The sequence below is a fragment of the Balaenoptera borealis genome (genome assembly GCF_965194805.1).
Source record: "Balaenoptera borealis genome assembly, chromosome: 8".
Classification (NCBI taxonomy): Eukaryota; Metazoa; Chordata; class Mammalia; order Artiodactyla; family Balaenopteridae; genus Balaenoptera; species Balaenoptera borealis.
Window position 1 is genome coordinate 66,135,042 of NC_138865.1, and position 12,375 is coordinate 66,147,416.

The 12,375-nt window shown below is 34.3% G+C and overlaps 1 protein-coding gene across 1 annotated transcript in view; it reads right to left on the reverse strand.

The window, feature by feature from the left end:
- The window catches only part of UHRF2 (ubiquitin like with PHD and ring finger domains 2), a 73,223-nt gene that overhangs the window by 34,281 nt on the left and 26,567 nt on the right, over nt 1-12,375 (reverse strand). Inside the window, exon 4 of the mRNA XM_082404375.1 lies at nt 7,365-7,583. Within this exon, the coding sequence (XP_082260501.1) occupies nt 7,365-7,583 (219 nt within the window). The remainder of the gene's footprint in view (nt 1-7,364; nt 7,584-12,375) is intronic.

Genomic DNA, 12,375 nt, shown 5'->3' on the forward strand with positions numbered 1-12,375 from the left:
TGTCATGATAAACAAGTATGGATAAAATTTAGTAAATAAAACCCTAAAAAATGACACAGAATACAGTAAGTACATCCATAGTTTTAGTAAGGTTAAAAATTTTTTTTTTTGCTATAGGATTCAAATTCTACTTAGGAATATCTAATCTAGTATAATTTCATATACTATTAAATATACAAGAGTAAGTGACCAAAGATTTGAAAAACTGATTTAAACCCTAGACTTCTGTTTTGAATTTTCTTCAAAGCTAAAATAGAAACAGAAAATGGCAAGTTAAAAATAGAATTTTGTTAACTAGAATTAGATAGTTTAAGCATATTCACTTTTTGGTACTCACAAATTAAAAATTAGATACAAGCATAAACTTTAACTCCAAGTTCCCTTATCAAATCTCCAAGGCAGATTACAAATCATGTCCTCTGTTTCTTCCTTTGCACCTTCAGTACAATAGAGAGGATCAAAGCTGAACGTTAGTTTTTTTGTAAATGTCTAGTATACGCCATGATCAAGTGGGATTTATCCCAAGAATGCAAGGATTTTTCAGTATCTGCAAATCAATTAATGTGATACACCACATCAACAAATTGAATAAAAACCATATGATCATCTAAATAGATGCAGAAAAAACTTTTGACAAAATCCAACACACATTTATGATAAAAACTCTCCAGAAAGTGGGCATAGAGGGAACATACCTCAACATAATAAAGCCCATTTATGACAAACCTACAGCTAACATAGTACTCAGTGAAAAGCTGAAAGCTTTTCCTCTAAGATCAGGAATGAGACAAGGATGCCTACTCTCACCACTTTTATTCAACATAGTGTTGGAAGTCCTAGCCACAACAATCAGAAAAGAAAAGGAAATAAAAGGAATCCAAATTGGAAAAGTAAAACTGTCACTGTCTACAGATGACATGATACTATACATAGAAAATCCTAAAGGTGCTACCAGAAAATGACTAGAGCTCATCAATGAATCTGGTAAAGTTGCAGTTTACAAAATTAATATACAGAAATCTGTTGCATTTCTATACACTAACAACAAAAGATCAGAAAGAGAAATTCAAGAAACAATCCCATTTACCATCGCATCAAAAAGAATAAAATACCTAGGAATAAACCTACCTAAGGAGGCAAAAGACCTGTACTCCGAAAACTGTAAGATGCTGATGAAAGAAATAGAAGATGACAAACAGATGGAGAGATATACCATGTTCTTGGATGGGAAGAATCAATATTGTCAAAATGACTATACTACCCAAGGCAATCTACAGATTCAATGCAATCTCTATCAAATTACCAATGGCATTTCCACAGGACTAGAACAAAAAAATCTTAAAATCTGTATGGAGATACAAAAGACCCCGAATAGCCAAAGCAATCTTGAGAAAGAAAATTGGAGCTGGAGGAATCAGGCTCCCTGACTTCAGACTATACTGCATAGCTATAGTCATCAAAACAGTAATGGCACTGGCACAAAAACAGAAATATAGATCAATGGAACAGGACAGAAAGCCCAGAAACAAACTCATGCACCTACGGTCAATTAATCTATGACAAAGGGGGCAAGAACATACAATGGAGAAAAGACAGTCTCTTCAGTAAATGGTGCTGGGAAAACTGGTCAGCTACATGTAAAAACATGAAATTAGAACATTCTTTAACACCATACACAAAAATAAATGCAAAATGGATTAAAGACCTAAGTGTAAGACCAGATACTATAAAACTCGAGGAAAACATAGGCAGAACACTCTTTGTCATAAATTGCAGCAAGATCTTTTTCAATCCGTCTCCTAGAGTAATGGAAATAAAAGCAAAAATAAACAAATGGGACATAACTAAACTCAAAAGCTTTTGCACAGCCAAGAAACCATAAACAAGATGAAAAGACAACCCCCAGAATGGGAGAAAATATTTGCAAACAATGTGATGGCCAAGGGATTACTCTACAAAATTTACAAGCAGCTCATGCAGCTCAATATCGAAAAACAAACAACCCAATCAAAAAATGGGCAGAAGATCTGAACAGACATTTCTCCAAAGACATACAGATGGCCAAAAGGCACATGAAAAGATGCTCAATATTGTTAATTATTAGAGAAATGCAAATCAAAACTACAATGAGGTATCACCTCACACCAGTCAGAACGGCCAACATCAAAAACTTTACAAACAATAAATGCTGGCGAGGGCGTGGAGCACCCCACACTGTTGGTGGGAATGTAAATTGGTACAGCCAGTGTACCAATGGAGAACAGTATGGAGGTTCCTTAAAAAACTGAAAATAGACCTACCGTATGATCCAGCAATCCCACTCCTGGACATATATCTGGAGAAAACCATGGTCCAAAAGGATGCATGCACCCCAATGTTCATTACAGTGCTGTTTACAATAGCCAAAACATGGAAGCAACCTAAATGTCCATTGACAGAGGAATGGATAAAGAAGATGTGGTACATATATACAATGGAATATTACTCAGCCATTAAAAAGAATGAAATAATGCCATTTGCAGTAACATGGATGGACCTGGAGATGATCATACTAAGTGAAGTAAGACAAATATCAAATGATATCACTTATATGTGGAATCTAAAAAAACATGATACAAATGAACTTATTTACAAAACAGAAATAGTCTCACAGACTTAGAGAATGAACTTCCCAGGGGGGAAGGGTGGAGGGAGGGATAGATTGGGAGTTTGGGATTGACATGTACATGCTGCTATATTTAAAATAGATAACCAGCAAGGACCTACTGTATAGCACAGGGCACTCTGCTCAATAATCTGCAATAACCTAAATGGGAAAAGAATTTTAAAAAGAATAGATACTTGTATATGTATAACTGAATCACTTTGCTGTACACCTGAAACTAACACAACATTGTTAATCAAATAGAATTTGTTAACTAGAATTAGACAGTTTAAGCATATTCACTTTTTGCTACTCACAAGCTAAAAATTAGGAACAAGCATGAACTTTAACTCCCAGTTCCCTTATCAAATCTCCGAGGCAGATTAAAAATCATGTCCTCTATTTGCTTCTTCCTTTGCACTTTCAATACAATAGAGAGTATCAAAGATGAAGGTTAGTTCTTTGTAAATGTATAGTAAAACTGATAAACCTTTGGTGAGATTAAATCACAAACTAAATTCAGGAATGAAAAAGGGAACAACATTAACAAAGACTATACACGTTAAAAGATGAGGCTATCCAAACTTATGACAATAAACTAAAATTAAAATAGGTTCCTAGAAAATTAAATCCTATTTCAAGAATAGAAAATCTGAATAGTTCTATTATCATTACAGAAATCAAAAAACCTTCCCACAAAGAAAACTCAGCCCCAAAGGACTTTACTGAGAAGTTTTAACATTCAGGAAAAGGACACAAAACTCTACCATAAAATAGAAAAATATTATAGCACACGATAATTTTATAAAACCAACGTAATTTCGAAAGGATAGCTAAGATAGGAAAGTTAATATACAAATTTCACTCATTAACCTAAATGCAAAAATCCTATACAAAATATTGTCAAACCAAATCCAGGAAAGCATACCTACAAAATACCCATCAAACATTATAATTATTGGTAAAATTTTCAAAGAGATATCAGGAGAAAAAAAAGATGCCTGCTCTCACCACCTCCTTTCAGCAATGTACTAACAGGCAACTGGTGAATGAAGACAAAAGTTAGCAATCGAAGGAAAAATACAACACAAAAATGTCATAATTCACAGATTACAATTATAAAAATCCTGAAACAATCTACATGTGAATTAAAACTATTAACTCTAGTAAGGCTAATGGATCCAAAATCAAAGGTTACTTATATACCAGTAACAAAGAGAAAAATGAAATTTAAAAAGGATTTATAATAACAAGTGGTATCTGAGGTTAAATAAGGATAACAGACACATAAGGTCAGACCTCTGGAGAGAATTATATCAGGCTGAACCATATAATGGCCAACATTCAAACATTTTGAATCTATAAAAACATTTCATATGGTTCCACCTAATAAAAACATGACAAAATCATAATAAAGACCTAAGTAAATGGAGAGAAATCACACCCATGGATTAGATTTAATGTAGTACCTATCAAATTCCCAATGGTTTTTATGTAGAAATTACCAAAATGATTGGAAAACTCGAATGAAAGTACACAGAGCTAAGAACAGAGAAGAACTATTGAAGCACAAGGTAGGAAGACCTGCTCTGTCATATTATGAAAGTGTGGAACTTATATAAGGACACTCAAAACAGACCAATGATACAGAATAGAGACCAGATGGATGCATCAAATATAAAGATATGTGACGAGGTGATATTGAAGATCAATGAGGGGAAAATGGGCTTTTCAATAAATGATGCCAGGAAAAATGATTATTCATATGTATTAAGTCTAACCCTCACCTCACACTGTACAAAAAGACCTACTTCAAGTGGATTAAAGATCTAAAGAAAGGTAAATATTAAGCTTTTATAAGGTAATAATGGAGAATATCTTTATGTTTTCTGAGTAGGGAAAAGTTTCTCCCCTCCACCTCACTCTATGTTTTATTGAGATGTAACTGACATACCATTGTATAAGTTCAAGGTATACAACATAATGATTTGATATATGTATATATTGACAATGATTACCACAAAAAGTTTAGTTAACATCCATCACCTCACAGTTACAATATTTTTTTCCCTTGTGATGAGAGCTTTAAAGATCTACTCTCTAAGCAGCTTTCAAATATACAATACAGTATTGTTAACTATAGTTGCCATGCTGTACATTACATCCCTAGAACTTATATATCATATAACTGGAAGTTTGTACCTTTTGACCACCCCCACCCATCCCCAACCCTGACCAACCCCCAGTAGGTTTCTTAAAGCAAGACACAGAAAGTATGTGCATTAGGGGAAATTTTTGATAAATTCAACCCCTTAAAATTAAGACTACTACTCAAACATAGGGAAAAAAGATAAGCCACAGAATTGGAGTAGACATTTTCTCCACATATAACTGAAATGGTCAAGTCTCTACTCTACTTTAGGGTTCTCTAGAACTCCTAAAAATCAGTGAGACAGACTACCTAATTAGCTACAACAACACACACTAATATTTGAAACAGGATCCTTACAAGAGATATCCAAATTGCCAATAAACATAACGGTTCTCAATCTCATTAATAGTCAGGGACATGTAAATCAAAACCACAATGGAATACTATTATATACCCACCTGACTAGCAAAAACTCAAGCCTGACAAAAGTAAGTGTGGTTAAGAATGCAGAGCAATGGGAACTCTCATACTACTGTGGAAGTGCAATCTGGTACAACCACTTAAATATTTGGTCCTATCTATTAAAGTTAAAGATGCACAACTTCTACAACCCAGCAATTCTACTTCTAGACAAGACACATTCTACAGAAACTAACGCACATAAGCACCAGGACAGAGGTATAATGTCATGGCAGCACTGCTTGTAACAGCCCCAAACTATCAACAGCAGAATATATTTATACTTTCCCTCTGGTTATTTATCCACTCTTTCCAGTGAAGGGAAAAGATTTCTAACAATGAAAAAAAATTCCCATCCACAAGCCACAGTGACTCCTTTTTGACTCTTGTATCCCTAACATGTCTAGTAAAAACCTAAATGACAGCAAACATAATCCTTTATAGGACAGTGTGTTTTACTTTGGGATAGCCATCATATAATCATTTTCTCATGAGCCAATATTTGCTTATCTATAATTTCCACTCAATCTTAGTTCTAGTCCCTAAAGCCAGAGTGCTCCACTCTAACTGTACCTCAGAATTACTCAGGAAAACATGTTTTAAATAGCAAGCTTTTTTAGCTCAATGTTATGAGTACTGTTATCTCTTCCCATTGTGTATACATGCTTCTTTCCACTTCCTACACTCAAGAACATTACAAGAATCCCTAGATAACTAATTTATGTAGATGCTTTCTCCTTTCCTTCATGATATGTATCCATATCAGAATTTCAAGTTGCTTAGAACTCTGTTAATTGTTACGTCCTTAGCCTGGCAATAGAATCACACTTGTGTTTGTACAAATTTCTGAAACTGTTTTCTAAAACATAAGCTCACAACATTCTTTTTCTTTATCTTAGGAGTCAGCAAACTTTTTCCATGAAGGGTCAGAGAGTAAGTAGTTCAAGATTCTGTAAGCCTCATGTGCAACCACTCAACAATGCTGTTGAGCACACACACAAAAAACCAGCCATGGCTAATACATAAATGGGGATCACTGTGTTCCAATAAAACTTTATTTTCATAAAACAGGTAGCCAGTGGGCCATAGTTTACCAACCCCTGCTTTATATTATTAATCATAAGCAGATGCTTGATCTTAGATTTGTCACCTCCGTGTTATAACAGATATGATAATATATGTCCATTATATATATAATACATAATATATATAATCAGTTAACCAGAACTTGACAAGAATGTTAGTTTGGCTGCTTCCCTTAAGTAAAAGAAAACTGTCAGGGTCTTTCTAGTATCCCCAACACAACAAATGTACTTCTAATAATTCATTCTAAAGAAAAGAAATGCACAAAAACATATACACAAAGTTGTTTACTTAAACATCGTAATAAAGAACTGGAAATACTTTTAACAGGCTTTTAAAAAAAGTAAATTAGTGACTATTTATCCAATACACTTTACTCAGAAGAACTGAACACAAAACGATGTTGATACTATTTCCCCAAGTATAAAAAGGTAGCTTTGAAACAATGCATAGTACTTTATCACTTGAAGGAAACATCTAAAAGTATTTCTTAAAGAATTAACAATGGAAATATCTGAGTAATATGAAATCTTGGGTGATAGTTTACATTTTGAATTCTCTTCATTAAGCTTGTTTTAAGTTCTTAAATTAAAGAAAATTACTATAAAAGAAAATTTTTGCTAGTCTTGCAAGTCCAGCAGACAGCTGCCTAGGTAGACATTCACTGGTGTTATATCAACATAGATTCTCATAGCAACCATAGCTATTGAAATGCTTTTGTATATTATTGGTTTAACCTAGGAGAATCCTATGTGGTAGGCAAGAATTTCTCTAATAAGATATTCAATTATTTCCAAGGTGCTTTCAAATAATACCTCCAGCCTTAAAGTAGCAATGGAGATTTAAGGGCCATTCTTAATAAAAAAATTCTCAAGAATTTATTAAAACGTTTTCCTCTAGTATGGAAATTTCCATCTTTCATAGATTCCTTTTTTTTTTTTTTTTAACTAAAGAATGTGTGCTTAATACCTAAAAATTACACTCCTTAATTCAGTAATTAAATGGCATCAGTGAAGAGAATCTTACCCCAAGAAAACAGTCACACGAAGTTCTTTTTTGGTCCTTGAGATTGTCTTCAGTGTGGTAATTTCTGCATCAAACCAAAATCCTCTATTACTAGGACTTTCTACATTGTAATTAACCATTACCACATCACCGACATTTAGTTCGTTCCATTTCAAAGTGGTTCTAGCTCGTGGTCGAAGATCCTTTACATTTATTTCTACAGTACCACTTTCCGGATATCTGAGAAGACAGAAAAAAGAATCACAGAACACTGCTTATGATTATCACCAAGGAAGACTAAAATTATATGCAACATGTATAAAAACCTAATCATATTATTCTTAATGGCACTTAAAGTAAATGATATTTATTCCTGATTTTAACTGCCAGAATAAACAAGTCTTGCTAAAATCTTAGTAAGTCATTCTTTGCTAGCTTGGGGGTGGTGGTGGTGATAGGGAATAAAGAGTGGGGTAAGTAAAAAACCCAAGTTCTTCTTTTCCACATTTTCTTAACCCATGTATAAAAATTACTTTAATAAGACTAGATGCTGACCTCCTCCTGAACTTGGAACCAGTTCATCAAGTTCTGCCATTTGCTTTACGCATAATAAGAACATAAATCTAGTACATTTTCAATGGCCTCCATTTTTCCAGAAGGAGAAAGATAAGATTTCAGTTCTTACATGTAGCTAGCTGCCTAGTAATGGCAAAATGAAAAAACAAAAAAACAAGAGCAAAAAAATCCTGGAATTTTGTATGTATCAGAAAGTAGAACCATGTGAAAGAAATCCAGCAGAATCTTGATCTTACTTGAATTTCTAAATGTAAGCTTAACAAACCTAAACCTGACCCAAACTTAAAGCTTTACAAGGTTCCTCACTTTTTGGCCTAACATCTGGTATCCATAGGCCAAAAACAGCAATGTAACAGTCCACAATGGCTTCTATAAAATTAAGATCTGTTGCCTTTATGTATTGCTTGCTAGTAGAGGGACAAAGAAATGAGTAATATCTGGTTCCTGCTCTTGGAAAACTCAATCTACTGGGAAAGGCCAAGCTACTGTAGCAGTGGTTCTCAAACCGGTGGTTCCATCTGTGAACATGCTATAAATGCAGACTCTTAGGCTCCACTTCTGATCTGACTCAGAAACGCCGGGAGTGAGGCCCAGTGATCTATTTTCACAAATCTTCTCAGAAATTCTCAAGCATACTCAAGTTTGATAAGCTACTGTGCTGCAGAAACACAAGAACAGTTAAATATCATACCGTTCTGTGACAGCATTAACAATGTAGAAAACTAAGGGAAGAGACCATTAACCCTTAACCAACTGAGTGGCCTACTCAAAATTTAAGTGGGCCTGAAGTTGGAAGCAGCTCTAGCAGCTAGCCTTGGCTCTTCCAAATCAAACAAGTACTATGCAGGCCTAGGACCCTCACAGTATACCTAACTCATTTATAATAAATGGATATTAACCCTGGGTAGAATTTTAATCACTCTATTTAATCAAGTTTCTTCAAATTTTAGTTAATTGCGGAAAGAAAAATCTCAGGATTAGCAAGAGGCCTCAGAAACAATCTGGTCCATTTACCCTCTCAGTACTATAAATTCCCCTTTACCACAAGCCTCCCAAATAACCATGCAACCTCTGCTCGGATGGTAAGTGATGAGAGGCCAGCTTTAACCCTAAGAAAAACCATTCTGTCTTCACATAGCTCTGACACAGGAAAGAGAATATACTTGATACTGGATCAAAGATAAACACAGAATGAGTTCCATAGCTTAAGTGCCATGAAGAAATCTATATACTCTCTCCACGAAAAGACCTAATCCTTGACAGTCTAAGCCTGTCACCCTGCCCTCCTCTATCTTCTAAGTATAAAACATTTCAAGTGAATTTCCTTCAACTTACGTAAGGTTTTGAATCCTTTATCATACTGGTCTCTTCACTCAAAATATGTTCTATTTTCAACCTGCCTGGGTTTAAATTCCATTTTAGCTTCCTACTACCGTGTATCCTTGGGAAAGTTACTAAACTTTGCTGTTTTACATGTGTTTAGTTTACACATGACTACCTCTCATGTGTAAAACGCACCTAATGGTAACTACCTCATATGGCTGTTTTGAGAACTAAAATGGAGAAGACTTGTAACTAGATATTTTAGGGCTTTTCTAATTCTAAAGTTGTGAATTTGTTTCCTGACTAAATATTCTTAAGGCCATAAAGGATAGAAAACTATTCTTTTAGATGAGATCCTTTTCTCAGCTGTATTGTGATTTTTACATCATGACATTATCATATATTCCTGTATGATTAACAAAGTAAAAAAGCGTATTTCACTGGTAAAAAGCTCTCCATTTACCTATGATTGCCAAAATTAGATACCAAGAACGGAAATATTTGTAACAAACTTTTAAAATGCTTATTGGAGATGAGTTAAAATAAATCATTGCCTACATCAGAGCAAAGGAATTTAAGCTGTTTGCCCTGAAACTAAGTATGATTTCAGAACAGAATTATAGAAGTAGAGCATATGAATACATCATCTTTATGTATACAGTAAGTGTGTAAAAGTCATGAAAGTGAAGTATACTTTTTCTAATGCTACCCAGAGATGATAAGTCAGTTGCTGTATAAAAAGATATAGAAGGGACCCAAAAACTACTTTTACCAAAGTCAAAAACACGCCCAGACTCAAATATCACTATTTTTCTTTTCTTTTCTCTTCAGATTCATATCCAACTACATCTCTAACACGTATGTCTCAGGAGCACCTCAAATTCAAGAAATTCCCCCATCCCATAATCTGCTGATGGTCAATATTCTCTAAATTTTCATACTCCCAGAAATTGGAGTCATCCCCAATTCCTCCATCCAGTTACTAAGTCCTCCTTATGCTATATACTGTTAACACTTCTTTAATGTAACTCTGCACCGTTAGTGAAGGCCTGCATTTCTCTGAGACTACTGTCAAGGCCAACACATCTCCCTGTCTTTAGGATTACACCTTAGACTCCATTATACTTTTGCCAAAGATTCTAAAACACAGATCTGCTTAAAACATTTTGTGACGCCTGATAACAATTTGTTCATAGGCTGTGGGAAAACAGGCATTCTTACATTGCTGATGGGAATACAAAGTGGTACTGTCTCCTTGTAGAGGGGAATTTGGCAATACACAGCAAAATTGCCTATATATTTACCTTTTGATCTAGGAATTCCACTTCTAGGAATCTATCCCAAACATAAGTAACAAAAAACCCCAGGAAAAGACACATACACAAGGCTATTTATAGCTGCACTATCTGTAACAGCAGGACTAGAAATAATCAAATGTCCATAATAGGAAACTACTTACTATATGATACAATTATATAATGGAATATTATTCTCCTGTAAAAAGGAATATGACATCTGCTATGGAGAGACATTAACTAAAAAAAAGACCAAGATGCAAACAGTATCTACGTGTACTTTCTACCTAATGAGTGTGTGTGGAAATACATACTTGTACATGTACATATATAAGTGTGTATGTATTTGTGAGTATACAAGTAATCACACATACATACATATATTTTGAGACAGAAGGATAAACAAAAACTCATTAAGTTACTACAAAAAGAGGTAAGAAATAGGGTAGAAGGAACCAAGATGGACACTTTTTCTTAATGTACTTGTTTTGAAGTTTTACCTATAGGATCGTTTAATGTTTCACTTGGTTATAAAAACAATTTACAAAATGTGAGAAATCCCTAAAAACCAAAAGCAAAATGAAAAGAGTGGCTTAACTACTGAGAAATACCATTACATGTGACTTGAAAATATACTAACTATACATTCCTAGTGGGGTTATACCTATTTACTAAGGACAAAGTAAAAAACATACCAACTTTTCACTAATCATATTGTTTGCAATATTAGTACTGTTAGTCTGAAACCATCATATGAGTAGAATAAAACAAGTCAGTGGTGACATTAATAGAAACCATGATTTTCAAGGTAAGAGAAAAAATAAGAGATTAAGGATATTAAAATGATAACCCCTCAACTCTAAAATTAATTGGAAATATCAATACAAACATTTCCTAGCTGTTTCCAGTGTTAAGACCTAGAAACATGATCAAAACAGGTATCAATGAACAGCCGACTATACGCTCTTACAAAAAGAACTAGGGCTCCTTAAAGAAATGGCTGAATCCAGGCCTGGGCAGGAAATAGAAGAGCTTGGGACATCCTATTGTACCTGAATGCAAAGAAACCCTCATTATGTCAGGTTCAACTTGAAGGAGCCCCACAGGCCAGAGATGAGACAATCTGGGCACCAAAAAGAACTGAGTTAGAGTAAAACAAGTATTAAAATCCATTAGTTCATAATGAGACTTAGTAAAAATCTCACTGACCAACCTCTGGAGGATGCTAGGGAATTTATTCATTCTGAACACTGAAAAAGTTCAAGAATCAATAGTTTATCCTACTTTTTGTATATGAACCAACTGCTTGTTGAAGAAAGCTCCTTATGAAAAAATTATAGCTAATAAATGAAGGAGAGAATGAGGTATCACTATTTTTACTACATTTCATAAAATAGTGGCTGTAGGTAAAGATTAATGGCTACTAAAACTATTAAAAGCTGGCAGCAAATTTCACAATGGATGTATCAGGCTGACAACACCCAAATCTCACCACAAAAAAAGAAAGCAGCAGGTATTATGTGCCTCCCAACGCCATGTAATAGGTAAATAAATACCATCTCTAAACTAGTCTTATCAAATAATGAAATTTAAAACCAATCAAACCTCTAAGTACAGTCATCCCTCCATACTCATGGGTTCTGCATCCAGAGTCAACCAACCACTGATTGAAAATATTCAGAAAAAAATTCCAGAAAGTTCCAAAAAGCAGTTCAATTTGCCAGGCTCAAGCAACTATTTATATAGCATTTACATTGTATTAGGTATTATAAGTAATCTGATGTGATTTAAAGTATACAAGAGGATATGCACAGATTACATGCAAATATGCCATTTTA